The sequence below is a fragment of the Rhinopithecus bieti genome, unplaced genomic scaffold, assembly GCF_001698545.2.
Source record: "Rhinopithecus bieti isolate Rb0 unplaced genomic scaffold, ASM169854v2 scaffold_9420, whole genome shotgun sequence".
Classification (NCBI taxonomy): domain Eukaryota; kingdom Metazoa; phylum Chordata; class Mammalia; order Primates; family Cercopithecidae; genus Rhinopithecus; species Rhinopithecus bieti.
Genome location: NW_016806134.1, coordinates 48,212 through 68,923, shown reverse-complemented (window position 1 = coordinate 68,923; position 20,712 = coordinate 48,212). Strand labels below are relative to the sequence as shown.

At 34.2% G+C, this 20,712-nt stretch overlaps 1 protein-coding gene across 1 annotated transcript in view; it reads left to right on the top strand.

The window, feature by feature from the left end:
* KCNT2 (potassium sodium-activated channel subfamily T member 2) overlaps positions 1-20,712 on the top strand; it is a 226,476-nt gene that overhangs the window by 161,144 nt on the left and 44,620 nt on the right. The window contains 2 exon segments of the mRNA XM_017874830.1: positions 4,416-4,550; positions 15,069-15,180. Of these exon segments, the coding sequence (XP_017730319.1) occupies positions 4,416-4,550; positions 15,069-15,180 (247 nt within the window).

Below are 20,712 nucleotides of genomic sequence, written 5' to 3'. Positions count from 1 at the left end.
CAGATTAAAATATGTAATAGAATTGTATGATTTTTTATGTGAATTTTTAAAATTCTGTATTTCTTATAAGTTAACAGGATATTCTTTTGCATAAGCCTGAATGTATTAAAATGTCTATTAAATAAAATTTTTGGATACATATATGCTGAGTCAATAGATACCTGAAGGAATTAATAACTTCGTAAAATGAATACAATAGATTAAGCAATTTCTAAGGAAGCTTTCTGGTTTATGGTTCTTTCCTCAAATATGTATATAAGTAAAGATTTCAGTCATAAATGTTTCCTCAATAATATATATTGAGTATACTAATAAGTTAAAAAATGCATTACTTTCATTATGATTTTATATAATACGTATTTTGCATGAGCATATATACTATATTTATTTGACATACTGATATATTATATAGGGCATGTTGTGATTATACATCTATCCCTTAGAGAAAATGGTTCTTAATAGACATGCTTAATAGTTGCTCACTAGTAGGCATTAATTAGTACCCATTGCTTTAAATCATCTAAAAAAATGCATTAGTTTTTTATTTTACAAGGCCTCCTCTGCATGGATAACTTTTAAATTTATATATAAGATTTCTTAGTCATAATTAAGAATATCAATTCTGTATTTTTGTAGAATTATGCCATAATGTTTCTGATTTAGAAAGCTGAAATACAACTTGTTTTTATAATTCTGAGGCATTTTATGATTCATAACAAGTGCAAATGACATTTTCTAGTTAATGTTAAGAAAAAAAGCACTAAAATTAATTTTGTCAGCAGTGTTGAGTTTTGGAAATACAAACTAAGTCAACTTACTTCCTTTCCCTAGAAGTGCTGCCACTGTTGTGACATTGTGTTTCATTTTGTAACCCATCTACTACTTAGGCCAGATATGCATTTTCTGGATGCAATCTGTTGGTTTCCAATGGTTTACTACATGGTGGGCTCTATTGACAAGTAGGTGACAAAATCTTTGGCACACTAACTAGTGTAGTGTCCTGTGGTTTGTCATGTGCTGTGCCTTGTTACTGCATGATGAGTGTAATTTGCCGTGTCAGTATTGCAAATATGATATATTTTGCATGTAGAGCTTATGTTCTCGTGTTATACATCTTGTATTAAACTTTCTAAGCAGTAATCTATTGTTGAATTAAAACAAATCTTGCTGCATGTCAATTTTGTCAGTTTTGCTCAGTTTCTAATGCTATTTTTAGTTTTGTGTCATCTATAACAACGTTATTACTATTGACATAGTGGTAGAGAAAACTAAAGTTGCAATATTGTGATGCATTGATAGCATTACGATAACTTCTGGAAACTGAAATAATTTAGAAATGCTCATTTTAACTTAGTAGTAATTTAACTTATAAATTAGAACAATTCCTTTAGGGTTTACTTTGGTCACATGTCAGAGTTTATAATTTCTAAAATATTTGTTAATTAAAAGGTCATATGTGTTTAACACATTAGTAGTTAAATACAAATTCTTATACATGTGTCATGGTGACATTAAAATATATATAAAATAAAAGATCAAAAGCTAATATACTTGAAATAATGTGTTACTTTTCCACTTCTAAATAATGTCAGCCAGAGCCTTCAAAATAAAATGCTAAAATTTACCAGCTGAGAACTTTAATGCTTACATTTTATCCTGTAGATGTTGAAGAAAACAAAGTTTTATAACTTTAAAAGTATTCAGTGCTGTAGATATGTTAAAGGTCAACCAGTCTAAAATATGTTTAGCCTCCATTCTACATTAATATAATTTACATCATCAGGTATGATAATACTAACCAAGTAAATAAACTGTAGTTAGATGCACTAAAATTACTATTTAAATTCTACACATGTTTTATAACCAGTCATCTTTTTTGAAATCTTTTGAGATGATAGTGTTCTGTTAAAATTTGTTAGAAAAACAGTATATCTAAAAGCTAAAGAATAAGCATCCCATCTATCTTTTCTGATGTAAACTATGAAGTGGATTCTGCCTCCGTAAAAGTATCTATGATGAGAGAATAAAGAATTGAGAGGATTAAATTACTAGGGACAGAAATAAAACAGAATTGGCTACAAACAGCTAATTATTGGTCTGGGGACTGTTATGTTCATCTAACAGTTCTCTTTTGCTTGTGTTTGAAATCTTTCTTTAAAAATACCTCTTTGAATGAATTAAAACACATTCATGAACACTTCTTTATACTTACACATTTCACATTCTAGTCCTTGCAAAAAGGGATCTTAGAGAGGGATAGAAAGGGAGGCTTTGCCAATTATTCCTATAACTTGTTTTCTGTCTAGATTGACTTTCTTGTGCTGCCATCTGCTGGCCGCACTGTGTAAAGCATCCATGCTGAGGAAAAAATAAGGCAATGGCCTTGCACAAATTATGACGGACAGGAGTTATAAGATGAGCTTGGAAGCCTACTTTAAAAAAAAAAAAAAAAAGTGCAGTAGTAAATAGAAAAGAATAATATAATCTTAAAACTTAAAAAATGAAAAAGCTTCCTACATGGTTTAGAAATATTATTCCAAATTTATTTATTTTCTATATAGATTTAAATTCATAATTAATGATAATTTGCCAAGGTTATGAGTAAACTGTAACAGCTAGTATTTTTGAGACTGGAATTAATCAATACATGTGGGTATAGGTAACAGTTAGCTATGTAGCACGGGTACTCTCAAAGTAAACTTTTGGTCAAGTGTTCACTTCAACGTCATTGAATTATTGATGATTAAATATTCATCTTTCCTATCTTCACTTCTATGCATATATACTTATCCAGTCACTCTTATCCTCGACTGCCCTATCCTTTCCTTTTCCTATATAGGTAATTATAATGGAGATATTTATTAATGAAGAAAAAAGATTGTGAAAACTGAAATATGAGAAAGTAATGTAAAATTATAATAAGGTGATGTGAAGACATATGACTTAAGCGTCATTTTGATGGTCCACAAGGGCCATACCACATTCATTTCCCATCTAACTCTTTCTTTTTTAATGTATTTAATAAATTAAGAAAAATTATGATACATTTCCTGAATAAAAGAAAGACCCAAGTATCCCTAGGCATTTAAACTTGAAGGTCATCATAGTGGTTGGATGTTATGGTCCTGGCCCCTCTTATCATAGGAAATTTATTTGGAATAACATTCTGTTTCCACAGTTTTAGCCATAAAATCTCTGCCACAGACCATTGTTCCTGATTCAAGCGAAATATTTTTTCTGGACTACTCCTGGGGATCTTGGACTCAAGGCTTTGGTAATACCCTCTCGCCTAATAACAGAGTAAGAAATCCTGCCTCCCGCCTTCCCATAAAAGGAAAATAATTCCCTCTAACGTGACATGGCTAACTCAACCAATCATGCACTTGGAAAAGATCCTCAGGGACTTCACTCTTCAATTTTAAAACCTAAGAGAAACTACTGCTCTTTAAGCTTTAAACATCCTATTATAAATCAGAAGATACGGAAATCAATTAACCTATCTTTTCTTATCTGTCTTCAATCAACTCTGTACCTAGAACATTCTTGTACTCATTCGAGTGTAGTCTCCATTATCCAATTCAGTTCTACTTTTCTAGTTTGCATGAAGCAGAGGCAATGAGAATAATGGTTCCCTGTTTCAGCTTTAACGGTAAACATTTTCTTTTAATTCATTGGGAGAATGATAGGTAAGATTTTTTTTTTTTTGGTCAGTGATAGGAAAGAAGACTGACTCTATTTTAGCTCCCAGGTATGTGTTTCCTACTTTAGCAATTACTTCACCCAGCCAAAGAAATCAGGTTACTCAAACACTTGCTCAGAAACTTAGGCTGGCTAAACAGTAGCCTTGCATACAACAGAATTTGTATATTTTACATTCTCTTGGTTGTGTAGAACCAAAGTATAACACATAGGTCTTACATAAAGGAATAATAAACATTTAAAAATAAACATTTCATAGTTTTGTATTTTTTCATTAGACTTATCATCTAAATTAACATAACACTTATTTATTTCTCTCTTGCCAAAATTACTTTAGATGTAAAAAAAATGTAAATGTTGTGTCTTCGAAGTAGTATGTAACTGTAAAAAGAAATTTCTAACATGCTCTATTTTATTGCAAAATGGATGTATTCCATATTTCATGTATATAATTAATAAAATTATTAAAACATTTTAACACACATTTTGAAACAGTTGAGATCTAATGATGTGTAAAGTACCCAATATAAAAATTATTTCATATTAGTAGATAATATTGTGTCATAATTCCCATTAATAGCTACCTGTGCACACTCTGTAAAAGCCACCTCTAAAGGCAACTTATGTAAGCACAGGGGATAGTGCTAGACTTTAGCACTGATTATAACCTTGTGATTTATTCAATGTTTGTTTTTCTCTGTTGATTTTTATCAAAGCCTAGATGACTTACTCAGGTGTGGAGTGACCTTTGCTGCTAATATGGTGGTTGTGGATAAAGAGAGCACCATGAGTGCCGAGGAAGACTACATGGCAGATGCCAAAACCATTGTGAATGTGCAGACACTTTTCAGGTAAGTGGCTGAATCATCCAACCCTGCCACTTACTTTGTGCTAAACATTGGTAAAATATTTGACACTGACTCTGTGTGAGGAATGAACATGAGACACATTGACTTTATGCTCATTTATTCATTTTCTTTTCATAAAGTAAATGTTTATTGAGTACATCAAGTATGACTGGCACTGCATACAGTTAAATTTTTAGCACCAGATCAGTAATGCTTCTCATAAAATAAATTGAATGATATATCTGTTTTCTCAGATAGTTTAACAGTAGCAAATTCTTGAAAATCATGTGTACTAGTAGTCATGAGTTTTGACAAGCAGCCCATGTTCTCATATTGGCATTATGCCTAGCAGTGACCAAATATTTACATTTACATACTGAATAACTAAGACTGAAAGACTGCGCAGCTGGGAACAGGTAATTTACCCATGTTAAGAGCAAAGTCATGACATCATTTTCACTATTTTCCTGTCTTTTATTAATTAAATGTACCCACTGAATTTAATTCATTGAATTTAATTTAATGGGGATATGAATCCCCAATATGGTTATCTTTGGGTAAGAGTAAACAATCCCGACCAGAGAAAGATCTGTGCCATAACTAAAGTCAAACTCATCTGTCATTCAAGTCATCAGTTTCACTTGGAACAATTCTCCCTAAAATCATATGAAAATTTAAATATCAAAAAGACCATTTTTATAAGTTGTATGAGTTTTGGCAAAGCCTGAAGGAAATATGTGAGCTACCAAATTACAGAGGTAAATGAAACAATATCAACTTTCTCATCATCCATGTTCCCTCCACTTTCATATTGTAGCAAAGTGTATATTGAGGTTAATTATTTCGCTTTCTAGTTTGAGTTCAAAATTCAAAGGAGAGAGCCTAGATGTGTGTCTGTGTTAAGTCGCCTATTTTTACTATGATTTGGGGCAAATTACTTTTCTTCTCTACCTCTCAATATATTAATCACAATATTATTAAAGATTTAGAAATATGCAATACTTTATTTAGCACATGCCTGGTTATTTTTAATTACTTAATAAATATTAGCTATTAATAATACTAGCAGTATAATTATCACTTCCATGTGGCAGAGTGGAAAAGCCACTGACCATGGACTATATAGCAGCAAACTTTATCTGGTACAACATATGTCCTAGAGGCTCCAGCTGACAGTCACTAACTTTGTGACCTTCCTAACCTCATTAAGATTCAGTTTTCCTCATCTGTAAAATGCTGCAGAAAATAACCCACTTTGCAGTGTTAATGTAAAGATTAGAGATCAGTTATTTAAAGAATCTGTCATAGCAGCTGGAAAATCTACACTGAATTTGCATAAGAACCTCTTGTTCCAGAAGAAGAAATATACACTTTAAAGTTATTATAATGCAGCAGTTCACTTAGAATATAGCTAACTAGTTCACTAATGAGCTGTATTAAACAGCACATTTTTAAAAGACACTATATAGAACTCGTTTAAAATATTACAGATATATAAGCATTTTTTTCTCTAGAGAATATACAAGAAAATTACAGGGTAGAAAATTAATTCAAGGATGAGATTTATAGCCAGTGAGTAGGGTAAAATCATGCTTTTGATTCCATGCTTGGCAAAAGCTAATTATATAAAAGAAGATCCTAGGTCTTTTTAATTAAACATGTTATTTAAACTTTCAATTTACCGTGAATTTTATTTCTATTATGGTGATGTTTCTATTGATTTAACTTTTATTATATATTCTCTGGATGAATCATTTTGATTCCAAGATAATAATAAATCCCCGTCTTACTGAGAAGTTCAAAGGCTGTAATTAGTAATTAAAAAAAAATTAACTCACTATAGTAATTATGGACAGATACACACGTGGCAACTAGTTGTGCAAAGGCTATGCTTCTCTGAGTACCTAGCTGAAGATGTGATTATCACCTGTTGAATGAATGAATGGATGGATGAATGAACTAATTAGTAACTTTGGATACCTTGACTATTAGGCTTATCTGTCTTCAGCAGTATATTTTAAAAATTATATAGTTTTATGGTATATATAGTGATCTAGACTGAATAGTTTTGAGCAGAATTTTTCAAAAGAACTATTAAAATACAAATTGCAAATAAATTACCTCTGTTCTCTCCTTTCTTATGCCCTATCATGACATTACTATTATTTCTCCAAGCATATGACAATATTTTTTAGGAAAAAAATCATATAAAACTTTTTTGTGTGTTATATGTTAAGCTACTAATCTGTGTGTGCTAAGCTAGGCTAGTTTTACATTATAAAAAAGTAAGACAGACATTTATAGATTTCTATGATATAAGAAGTATCACTTATGCAGATAAATGATCAAAATTATGCGGACTTGGGAGTTACATTTTATAGATGTAGTTAATTATCGTCCTCCAGATCACTTTTATGCATTCCTTGGATATTTTAGTTCCTGATTTACTATGACTTTTGGCAACCCTGATTATCATAATTATTGATGATTTCAACAATCTTACATAGATAATCTTTTGAATATCTGACCTTCACCACCCATTCTCATGGTCATAGCCTAAACCTTGAACAATGAATAATTTTACACTCCACATTCTCAGTTTCTAGCATTCAACACTCTGAGTAGTGCTACTTATTTTCTATCTAATTTCTTCTAATAGCCCCAACTCTTAATAGTCCTTTGACCACACTGGAACCTGTCATCCACTGATCCTACTACCATTTTACTTACCCTTATCACCTGAGGGCTTTTTCCCTTCCTTACCCAGATTCAAGTCTATGATCAATCATGATAATCACTGCTGCACCGAAACACTCAATGGATGATTACTGATCATCTGCTACACACTGACACTGATCTCAGCTCTCTCCCTTTTCTCTCTTCCTCCTACTCCCAGTTTTCTCTCCTTTTAGGTTCTCTACCCACCACCTTGCATGAAATTCCTTAGAGGCAGATGACAACATTCCAGAGGTAGGATCCAGTTACCCTCATCAGTAAGCATCAAACAACTAGAAATCCAATCACAATGGCTGGATATCAGAGTATTTAGGATTAAAGCTTTGGGCCCCATCCCTAAGAGAACTAAATTCTTATACATTAATTATGCATGCGGGAATAGTATCTTTAAAATATTTCAGCCAATCCTTATATCTTAGAGAACACCATTCATACTCTCAATTGAGAGCTAATTTCTAATTCGTTGATTGGTAAGGCCTATGACATTGATAGAAGCACAGATAACAGAAGTAATGTTGTGTGAACATTCAGATTAAAAGCCAAAGTTGGCCACCTTAGATGATGAAATAGAATGCCAGCTGCACCTGGTGTTTAACTTAAACCGATGCATCCATCTATCACATTGTTTATTTTGAAGTGTTTAGAAAAGTAAATTTCAGACATCATGAGAGTGCTAGAACGACCTAGAAAAGCCTTTTATTTATCACTTACCCTGATTTGTTCTTTCTCTCATGATGAGTTTTATTGTTTCTTTTTTTTTAAATTAATTTATTTATTTTTTCCTCAGGGAGGGGGCGCTCTTAGTAGGCTTTTAAAGCAGCAAACTTTCTCTGGGACTACCTCTACTCCAGAGGTTCCACGTTCTCTAGAGGAGTAGTGTATCTCTACTCCTTTACTCAGAAAAGACTCCTTGAATCCTAAGCAATTGGCTCATTACCTCCCCAGATGCCATTGCCATTTCTGCATACAAAAGACAATAAGGAGATAAGATCTTCCTGGGGTTAGATCCTGTTGTACCTCTCTCCAAAAAAGGATTTTTATTTACACATCTAAGAAAAGACACTCAAGTAAGCCATCCCAGTATGAAGAGCTCCTCAAAAGTGAAAGAAAAGCAAGTCCTCAATTTCAAATTGAAATTTACCCTCCTAAAGATAGCAAGACAATCATTACAATTGGAAAACATTGCATGTTTTCATGTTTGTATGAACAAGTACTAATATCTAAACAAAGTTTACACTCTCAAATGAAAATGTGCTTTGGATTAGAAACAACCACAGTAAAAAGTCTGTGTCAAATTGATCTACCAAAATATCCTTCTTGGTGGCTGTTTGGCATGTCACTGGCATCTGTCATTACTTTCATTTTACTGAGAAAGAAATAAACATTTAGAGAAATTTAGTGTCTCATCCTAGCCCATCTAGAAAAAGAATGATGGATTCAGGCCTATGACCAGAGTGCCAAGAAAGACAGGAGAACTTTATCTAGGAGCTGAGGGGAAAAAAAAAAAAAAAAAAAATCTCTTTGGAGAGTACACAGAATAATGTTTAGGGCAGAATGGGTAGAGAATTTGTATGGTAAAAGTCCAGGTGTGACCTAGTTGAGAAGTTCCCTTGGGTTGATTTTGTTTTAATACAAAGATTTTTGGTTGCTGTTTTTGCTGTTGTTTTCTAAACTTTAGCTGACCACACTTGTAAGATAATGAGCAATGTTAATGGAAACATTGAAACAGTCATGGATTGTCATCTGTTTGGAATGGAGCAACTCCTGCATTAGATCTATAGTAGGACAGGATCTGTAGTAGGACAGGATCTGTGGCCATGCCTGCAATTGTGATTTGTTAATATATCATGCTTGGCCCCTAGGTTTATTGGATATCTAGTAAGTGTCAGGACTAGACAGGATGCTGTGGCGGCAGTGATAAACAAGGTGGACATAGCTGGTGGCCTTAGAATGCTAATAGTCTAACAGGGAAGATATTAAGGCAGTCATTTAAATTTTTAATTAGAGAATTATAACTGTGGCAATTATTGGAGAAAATATCTAGAATTGTATATAGACCCAGATAACAAGAATATTTGCTCTAGTCCCATGGGTCAGAGAATGTCTTCCTGAGGAATTGATAATCTTTTACCTGAAAAGTGAAGAGAGACTAAATGGGCAAAAGGATGGGGAGAGCACATTCCATATGGGGCAGCATATATGAAGCTCTGAGACCCTGACAGTGACTATTCAAGGACTTGGAGCAGAGCAAGGGGAAAATTGGTGCGAGGAGGCTGAAATGGAATTTAGAAGTCATATTTTCATGGCTTTGTAAAGTATGTTCATAAGTTGGTCTGAATTTTAAGAATAACAGAAAATCATTGAAGGATAGAGGAGTTTAAAAGATAACTACAGGTGCAAGGTAGAGAATCATTTCAGGAAAAGAAAGAGTGGGTAAGAGCAGACCAGTTAAGAGACTTCTGCATTGCCATGACTATAAGAACATAGAAGGGCAAGTTTTGTTTATTTATTTTTGTTTTTTAAAAGAAAAGAATATTGTCTTTAGATTGGCACAAGTAGTCATAATCTTACTAAGGAAACAACACGTACCTGCATATGGAAAATGACAGATTTCAAAATAATATAACCATAAGTATAAGTAAATAATTTAAAATACTCAACATGTATAAATATGAGTGATGCCTTTATATAGTGAAAACCACTTTTAATGTTTAGATTGGCGATGGTTTACATGGATAAGATTTTTGAGGATTCAGAGGATTCCTGATATTTATCATACTGTCATTTATTACTAACTCAGACTTCCTGAAGTATTTTTAAATTATTTATGAAAGATTACATACATTTATACTTGTTTTAGTGTTGATAGTCAATTGCAGTCCAAAAATTCCAATTAGTGTTTTATGTATATCTAAGTGTGTCTGTATACCTCCTATTAATGTATACCCCTGTTATTTAAAAACACTATTTCCAGCTACCATGGCAATCAGAATTTGTAGTGTAACATATAGCTCAGTATGTAATGTTTTGAATAAAATGTCATAAACATTTTCCAATGTTCTTATATTTGTGTGTTTTGCTTTATGATACAAATATAGCTAGTTTCAGAGTTCCCCCAGTAGCCTGTGAAATAGAATATATGGTATGTTTTTCATCTTTATATTGGATAGTAAAATATTTATTGAATAAATTAATGCAGGGAGGGAACTCTTCCATAGATATTTTACACATCTCCACAATTACATTTATATCACTGAGTCAGCACACGAAGCAATTGTAGAAAAGTTTTAAATAGAACAAACTATATCTCTTTTTTTTTAATTACAGTATTGCTCTATTATGTTCCTAGTGCCCAGGGAAAAGAGACTTATTATTTCATTTTAATTCTAAAATGTTCTACATGCAAAATGTATTTAGCTCATATTAAGACACGGAAATAGGTTTACGTTATTAGTGTTTCAAAGGAGCCTAAATAAATCTATTAGACAACCAAATTTGTAAATATAAAATATTATAACTGAATACAAGTAATAGTCTATGGATATAAAGGGCATTAACATACTGTTTCATTATATAAGTATTAGTTCTAGATTTTTCACTAGGTGGCAGGCTTAGCTAATACTTTCAGTTTCTCAGTCCAAAATAACATAAATGTTCTATGTTCATTTATGTAGAACAGAAATGGGAGGCACATCACGTAAATTATGTTGTCCTATTTAATTTCAACTCCAGAAGTCACTCAAATACAGTGACTGGGTCACTCAATCGTATTTTCACTCACTCTTATTAAGACCCCAAATATTTTTAGCTACATATGTGTATATTTCTATTTGATAAGATATGTCATAAAAGGATAATAAACAAAAGAATCCAGGTAACCACAACTTGATTCAAAGTGAAAATACTGATTTATATCAAAGATAAAATACATATTTTTTAAGGGAAATAAAAATGTTCCAAAGGTAAACTCTATTTTCATTAGTTTGTAACTACATTTTCCTCATAAATTCTATCTCTAGCCTGATATCTCAACACTGTCCTAAATGTTCTTCATAATTTATTCATTCACTAGTGTCTTAATGCTACTTAATCTAGGAGTGTTGAGTCAGCCACAATTTATCACCCCTAGAAAAAATACATATATCCTTATAATGTGTGAATTTTTATTGTTTCATCTATTATATTATAGTGTTTAAAGTCAGGAATCTTACTTTATGTATTTATCTATCTCCTGGAGACCAGAACTTTCTGAGAGTAAAAGTTGATAATTATTCATTAAGGCTAAATAAAAGTAATTTATAAAATGTATTTTTAAAAGAGTTGATTTTTAATATATGAAACACGAATCCATTGCTAGATATTGTTAATAATTTATTTTATTTGGGTCATCTGTGTTTCCTTACACTGGTCTATCTTCCTCTTTATCATAATGGGGAGGGGAAGCTTCAGCACCTAATGCTGTGGTGTGACTCAGGCCCTGCCACCTACTAGAATGTTACCTTGAACATAGTATTTTGTCTCTTTGGGCCTCAGTTTCCTCATCTATAAACTAATAATTGGAGGTAAATCATAGAGTAGTTTTTTGCAGTTTGAAGAGGTAACGTGACCCTCTCGATTTCTAACACAAATTGGAAACTATTGAGATCCAAAGAAGTCAGGCACATAGAGTTAAAAATATTAGGCAAGAGGATGTGACTTTGGTGTAGGCAAAAGTGGGCTTTTAAAATCCACCCTTGAGAACCTTGGTCAGGAGCCATACTGGACAACCACAAGACTTGTCCTATAGGGCTTATCTCTCCTCACAGCTTGGCACAGACCAGCACGCATCTAAAGACACTGAAAAGATAGAGTCAGGGTTGAGACATGCACCCTCAGCTCTTCCTAGGGAAAGAGAGGATACAGATAGAAACACAAGAGGGTTCCTACCTGATGTGAAGATTACATGATTTAACACATGGACAACTCTTAGAGTAGTACTTTATAGTTATTGTTTTATGGACATCATCCCATCAGAGAGAGAGAAAAAAAAGGAAAAGACAAAGAGGAGAACCTTAGATCCATTAATTTTTCTTTTTAAAGTTTAGTGCATAAATGTGGGATTTATTGTCTGCATGAGTCTATAGGGCTTTGTGTTCATTGATTCATTTTGTCCTATTTTCATTTTAGTTTCTATTTCTCCAGATGATTGAATTTTGTCTGTGACAACCATATATGGTGAATATCTTTAGTGACATTGTTATTTTAAAATATTTCTTAAATAAATACTTTGAAACTCCCAGATGGTATGAAAATTGGCAGTTGGTGGCATTTCCCAGGCCTACCAGATGGAGTTTGCCAGCCAAAAGTCAATAGACATTTTTTTCCATCAGGCCACTTTTCTAATTTTAACGAGTTTTGGGAGAATAACTTTTATTTATTGAACGTACCATCATGGGTGACTTTTGAGTGAGAATAGAGCTGCTGAAAGAAAGTCCTGTGAAATATGGATGCTATAGTGTTTCTCCGTAAGCTCATCTAATTAAATTCCATGCCCTGTTCATCAAGATTTCATCTCAAATGCACAAACATGAATTGAGAAATTGTTTACTTTCACAAAGCTTTGTTAATTAAAGGAATATAAGGTCATAGGCACTGAGAGGGAAACCTTGCTTTCTTGGTGTGACGATTTATTAAGATAACTAAGGCATGAATAAAACCAACCAGGAAGCTAGAGAGGCCGTCAGGTAGTTTCATCAATAAGTCAAACACTGGGGAGCCAAAGTGGAGGGGATGATTCTGACTTTAAAAATAGTTTAAGTTTCATCTTGAATGGATTTGAGAGCCACTTTAAATATTGGTTGTGATTTCGTAATATAGAGATTCAGGAGAAAAGGAAACAGAAAAGAAATGGCATTTCAGGCAGAAATAGCAACATGAGAACATTTTAAAAAAACTAATAGTAATAATCATTCTAACTAAGAAACAGTGCGTTTAGTATGTAGCCAGTAGCTTCATGCTTTGCTACATCCTTTCTTTTCAGAATCTGATATTTAGAGTTTCTGTAATGAATTTAAGGTCACAGAACTATTGAAAAAGGTATCAGTTGCACAAATAAAATTACAGTATTTTTAACATTAGAAGTCAACAAAAGAAATTATATCCTGGTTATTGTTTTGCTTATATTATTTAAATAATGATTATTACAATTTACCTAAATCAAGAACTATAACACTATTTATTATCAAAATGAAGATTAAGCCTATATAATACTGGCTATATTTCTTCCTTTTATTAAAAGATTTCACAAAATACCCAAAGATATCCTAGCTCTCAAGGGCCTTGATTATGTAAGACCCAATGTTAGTCCATTTGGGCTCACGGCCAAGAGGGCATGTTAAGTTTCACAGATAACTCTAGGGGGGGAAAAAAAAAACTCTTCTTAAGGATGAGTTAGTGTCTTAACTAGAATGGTGACTAAAGCCCAGTGGAAACACGCCTGAGAGGCAGATAATCAGAGAAGCCTGGTCTGAAGGCTAAGAAAGGCCCTGCTGGCTGCAGAGCAGTATGGTGGACCCACTCTCCCCAGCAGGAGGGGGCAGTCCTGGCAAATCATCCATCAACCTTCCGGAGTTAGACCTGAGGAAAGGTAAAAACTTATCTGTAACGCTAGGGTTCAGGGACGGGGCTCCCATCTTAAAAGAAGCATGTACCACATCAAGCACTCAGGCACATGGAAGTAACAGCACCCTCATGACTGAATGAGCATATATTCATAAATTGAGAGCAGCAGGAGTTGTTTGTTCCTGAGCCACACAAACAGGCTGTTTATATTCTGCATATTTGCAGTCAGTTCTAGTCCCTGAGTTCAAGGGATGGTTCAGCCTAGTGATGGGAATTGTAAGTGGTCATAACTTGGTTTAAAGACATATCATATGGAAAACAAAGCTGATTATCACAGAAGTGGCTGCCACGGAGAATATCAAAATATTTAAACAAGGAAAACTAACAGGGATGCATAGATATCAGATCATCTGATCATGATAGGATCAGATCATGAACAACAGCAAAAATAAAAAGCATTTATTGTGGTATCATCCTGCCTCTTTTCTCTGCGGGGAATCAATCTTATGTGAGCGTGTATGTATGTGTGCTCGTTTTGGTATATATTTGAGAGAGTGTCAAATGCGCAGAAAGCTAATGTGAAGCCATGGGACCTGTGAAAAAAATTCTCAGGAGACTTTTGGGGAACACTATCAATGCTTTAGCTTTGGCCCTGATTCATTACAATGAAATTTTATATAAATGATTTCCTCATCTCAGAAGTTTGTTGCAGCAAGATTTGACATTTAAAAACTACACGCTATGAGAATAAGGGGCCATAGGACATGAAAGGGCTCACATAATGGACAAGAAGCTCATTATGTGAAATTTTTGCCCATCAGCTTATTTATCTTTACACATTTCTGTTTCAATACCATCCTCAGAGTAACCTTGTTACTTCTTAAATCACCTTTATGAGTTTCTCTTCTATGTTGTTCCATAATTGTAAAGAGAAAATATCTAATAAAAGCCTAATTACTGAATTTATTTTTCTTATTGTGCTAAAATGTCCGTTAAAATATTCTTTGGGAAATATTGTTTCATTTTTCCTTCATTGTACAGAAGATTTTATGTGGCACTGCCCTGCTGTTGTAATTGGATATAGTTTTATGCCTAAGGCTAAGAATCACTCACTCATAAAGATGTTGTTATAAAAAATACCATATTGGATTGTTAGTGTAATGCAAATGTTCTTTTGAAATGTAGGTTGTTTTCCAGTCTCAGTATTATCACAGAGCTAACTCACCCAGCCAACATGAGATTCATGCAATTCAGAGCCAAAGACTGTTATTCTCTTGCTCTTTCAAAACTGGAAAAGGTAAGACCCCACATTATCCAGTAAATTAGATGTAACCATCTTTATTCAGAAATTAACTCTGTAAATATATAAATACAAATGCCATGAGATAGTAAAAATAAAATGCTGTTTTGAATTTCTGTTTGGGAGATGAAATTCTAGTTTACGATTTTTTTTAAAATGTGAATTGACAGATTTGAACAATTTATATCACAGGTAAATATGATGGAGATATTTTGTTCTATTATTATTAAGTATTAAACACATGATTTGTGAAAGAATTAAATGCAACAGAAATGTGTATACTCACTTATTTGCTATGTCATGAAATCTGTCTTTACACAGGGCTTTGCAGTTTCCAAAAATCCTTAAGGTCTTAGAAAACTATAGGCTTTGTTAAAAGCTGGCTTCCCAGATGTCACCAACGCAACCTGACGTAAAGCTAAGTTTATTGCTTACCTAGGTAGGGGAGACTTCCTCCCCAACAGAAGTTTGGCAAGGTCTCAGAGGGAAGAAAACAAGGTCAAAATTTAATGAGAACTGGAATTTAATTTAATGATATTTCAAAACAGAGACTTGATCGGGACTGGGAAGAGATCCTGATAATGCTAATAGAGACAATGGAATTGCAAAGTAATGTTATATGGTCAGAAAGATTTGGTTTCCATTTTCAGTATACAGGCTGAGTGTGGGTGTAGATGGTTTTCGCACTCAATTTTTACTTACTACTAAATTGTAGTGTACTGAGAGAACTAGATGTGAAAGAAAAAAAAAAGACCCAGTCTTATACATGTAAAATGTGTTAACCTGGGTGTAGTGGCTCGTGCCTATAATCAGAGTGATTTGGGAAGCTGAGACAGGAGGATCCCTTGAGCCCAAAAGTTCAACGCTGCAGTGAGCTACGATCATGGCAGTGCACGCCAGCCTGGGTGGCAGAGTGAGATCCTGCTTCTAAAAATAAATGAATAGTTAAATATAGGCTGCTTTCATTTCTTATAACAATGTAAGAGGTAGAGAAAATGATGCCTTATATTTTTTTGGTTAGTTATTTCTGTTATGACAGACCAGACGCTGTCCTAATTCCTGGGAAACATATTGTTGAGTAAGGTGGTATCTGTACCCTTATCTACTGATTTATCCAAAACTAGTCATACACGTCATGTTTATAGAGCCTTACCCTGCGTTTTCATGGCCATAGGGAAAATGTTGTGCCCTGCTTCCAGATGTGGAACTCAGTTTGAGGCTAGATAGATACCTCTCCCAAGATTATACAGCTACCAGTCCAATTCAGTAAGGGAAATGTAAGGCTATTAATATTCAGGACAGAGAATTTCCACTATGCCACATCACTTTAGCAACATAAAAAAAGATGGCAAGCAGGGCTAAATTGACTCAGACTCAAAAGCAAACCAAATGATCAGAAATCCAGCAGGAATCCGTGCTGGCATGATGTAGTACAGCCTCCTTCATGATAAATGAGGTAGAATCACCTCGTGCTGAAGAAGCCAGGCTCTGGAGTCAGATTGGTCCAACTCGCCATTACTTTTGAGGAATGGAAACTAGATAAATTATTTCATAGCCTTGGGATTCTTATACGGAAAATAGTGGTAGGAACTATTTTAAATAGTAGGGTCATTATAAAGATTACAGCACATAATCTATGCAAAACACTTCACCCTGCATTTGACATATAATTAGTACTCAAATAAATGGCACTAAAATCTTCATGATAGATTTTGTATTTGTTGATATTGTCGCTAATAAACATTTTATTCTGTGTATTCAGATTGTTGATGAGTCAGTTGATATAGCAAGGTCATAATTGTGGAAGATATTTTCAGTATTTGTTAGCATTTGTGTTGACATGGTTGTGTGCTTATTGCATTAGGGGAAAAGAAGAAAACTATGAGATATATATGCCAGTCAGTTACATACATCTCTTTATCCAAAGGAAAAATAAAACTTGGTATCTTCTCAGCAAACAAGAAACTACAATTTAGACCCAGGTATCTAGGCTAAACTCCCAAAGAGAGAGACACAAGTTGCCTTCCTCCTTAATGTTCACATTTCAAAAGATACCCCAAGTCCCACAAGAAAACATTCCTGGAATGCAAAACTGACTACAGGTTTATTTAACTTTTCAGAGATTTGCATCCATCTCACTGACAGAGAAAGGATTTTCAGTTACAAGTTTTTGACAGGGAAAGGATTTACAATTACAAGTTTTCTAAAGAAAATGCTCCAAGGAAAAGGGAAGGGCAGGTAAATTTTTTTTTTTTTTTTTTTGAGATTTTGTATTGCTTCTTTATATCCTTTTAGATTTTTCCCACGAAGGGAAAAAAGAAAACTCAAAAACACATCCAACAATATTTCCAAAAGTATTTCAAAGGATAGAAGGGAAAAAACTAAGAGGGAAGGTGGGATTGAAATCAGTAGTTTTGAATGTTATAAAGGCCATGGGGGGGGAAAATTCTTTTTTTGAATCCCACTTGTTAAAACCAACATTTATGTTAGAAGTTAGGATTTTAGGGAAAACTTAAAAATTTTAAATGTAGAAAACTTTTTTAGTCTTTTATAATTCTTGTGTGGTTTGAATTCTCCATGGGCCCATCCAAAAAAAAAAAAAAAAAAAAAAAAAAAAAAAGTGTTCCCGAGGTTCCCTAAACTCTTACCAGGAACATGGGTTTTCTTTAGGGAGAAAGGAAAGGCAGTCAATTTCAAAGGAAACTATAGGGTGGTTTCTAATTTGTGGCTCACTGACAGTTTTATTAAAAGTACGAATTTAGATACAGAGACAGACACACATTAAAGGAAGGCAATGTGAAGGGAAACAGAAGACAGTCCTCCATAAGCCAAGGAGAAAGGCCTGGAATAGATCTTTCATTTACAGTCCTCAGAAGAAACCAATCTTGACAACATCTTTATTTCAGACTTCTTGCCTCCACGACTGTAAGACAATAAATTTATACTGTTTAAAATGCCCAGGCGATATTACTTTATTATGGCAGCCCTATCAAACAATGTTCCATGAATGATATGGTAAATCTTCCAATCAAGTGTTTTTTTTTTTTTTATTTAATCATGAATATTTACTGGTACGACAGCTAACACAGTATTTACTTATCTTTCCATATTTGTATTCTGGGTGCAAGAAGATTTTTAGGATTAGAAAACTGATCTCTATTTCCAATATTTAAATAATCAGTAGCTTTTTCTATAGTTACTGTTGGCTAAGGGATACATGGATTTTTATTCTTCCAAACAATTATGAATATTGTTTCCATCTATCTGTAAGTAGATGCCCTTGCACCTTCACAGGTGACACCTTCACCTTTAGAAACACAATTAAGATTTTATATCCCGGCTGGGTGTGGTGACTCACACCTGTAATCTCAGCACTTTGGGAGGTCAAAGCAGGTGGATGACTTGAGGTCAGGAGTTCGAAACCAGCATGGCCAACATGGTGAAATCCTGCCTCCACTAATAATAGAAAAATTAGCCAGGCGTGGTGGTGTGCACCTGTAGTCCCAACTACTCAGGAGGCTGAGGCATGAGAATCGCTTGAACCCAGGAGGCAGAAGTTTTAGTGAGCCGAGATTGAGCTATTGCACTCCAGCCTGGGTGACAGAGAGAGACTCTGTCTCTAAATAAATAAATAAATAAATAAATCAGAAATAAACAACAACTTGGCTGCTGACAGACTTTTTTTGCTACTAAGTGGTCTTCATTCATGTTTAAGAAGTGGTAGGATTTATAGGGATAGGTGTGGAATGTTAAACTGTATTATTCCCAATTACTTTACTTTTGTGATGATTAAGCTTTGATGTTTTCCTTGTAAATCTTGCATTCTAATAAATATTAATATATGGTTTCCATTGGTATCAGAAATAATATTCTGTAAAGATTTACTGAACGTAACTATGTAATGAAGAATATCCACTGTAAGGGGATATAGGGGTGAAGATAAAATTATCCCTTTGCCCTCCAAAGGTTTGCTGAAACTCACAAAAGGCAGATTAATAGCAGAAGCAGCATGCAAATTTATTAGCACACATGCGGGAGAATCACCAAGTAATTGCCCCACCATGCAATGGGGTGCACATGATTATATACTTTTTTCCTAGAAGAAAGGGAGATGAGAGGTATGAATGATTTGGGGGGGGACACATAGTAAATGATCTTCAGGGAAATTCAGTAGACTTGAGAAACATATAATATGGCCTGGGACAAAATCTGTTGGGCCCACAGAGCAGACAATGGTTTGTGACAAAAGTCTGTTCAGATGTGTTGACAGACTTCAGTCTTGCTTCCTATGACGTGAGTTCAGTTAATGAAAACTCAAGGAAGAGACCAGAGTAATTGTTTTCTTCTTTGGCAGGTCCAGACTTTAGGCCAATAAGGGAACTTCAGAGAACAACTTCATCCTGTGCTTTGGGACAGAAAGGATTGAGAGGAGGTTGTAGGGCGGTCAGGAGTCAGAGAGATCTTGAGAGACTTCTTATTCTGTTCAGCATGTCAAGGCACTATATTTTGGGGTATTAGTTTCTGAGCTCCAATAGGGAGAAAAAATTTCTCACTCATTATTATAGGGGCAGAGGCTCCTATAACAAAAAACAGATTAACAAGAGTGAAATATAACACATTTATTGAACATAATAATATGTGACAGATGTCTTCAGAAACAAAGACTAAAAGAAACAGGGAAATCTGTGTATTTATATGCCTAGGCGTGGACAGTTGTACAGCATTATGATTGGACAAAGTGGGTATCATGGTAATAAATTAGGGAGGTGACTTAGCAAGGCCTATTTTTCAGATCTTCTTGGCATCTCTTTGTCTTCAGATGTGAGGACCTTGCCCTCCTCTGAGTAGAGGGGGAACCCTCTGGAATGAGGATCTGATGACTTACTTTCAGTGGAAGGTCAGCTAAGTTTTATGGCCTACTTCAGGGAAGGAGGGGTGAGAGAAGGTTGGAGAGTCCATCCTGCTGCTGCTGTTTTCTCACATGTCAAGCTGACATATTTTGGAGTAGCATGTCCTGAATCCCATCACCACAACACCGTCTTTCAATGAGAAATGGAAAGAGCTAAAAACGTGGAAGGATAACTAGTTCATAACAACAATATGAAAAAGTATTGTGCAGTTCATTGATTATTCCTTGCTATCTTGAGGAACTCCCTTTTCCACTGTCTTCTGTGGTCCTTGTGTTTCCACTCAAGCCTCTTCTCAAGCCATCGTTACCTATGTGACTTCAGAAATATGCACTCCTTGCAGCCTATGTAATTTTTGTAGTCTACTACTTGCTTATGGAAGTTTGAGAAAGTTTGAAGATTTTCATGCCTATGAAAACTTACAAAGACTAAAGGTTTTTCAGACTATATTTGTCTTTCTGTGCCTGACTTATTTTTCTTAACATAATGACTATTATGTTAAGAGAAACGATCCACGTTGCTGCAAATAACACGATCTTATTATTTTTGCAGATCCATAATATTCTGTTGTGTATACATATGACATTTTCTTTAGCCAGTCATCTGTTGATAAACACTTAGG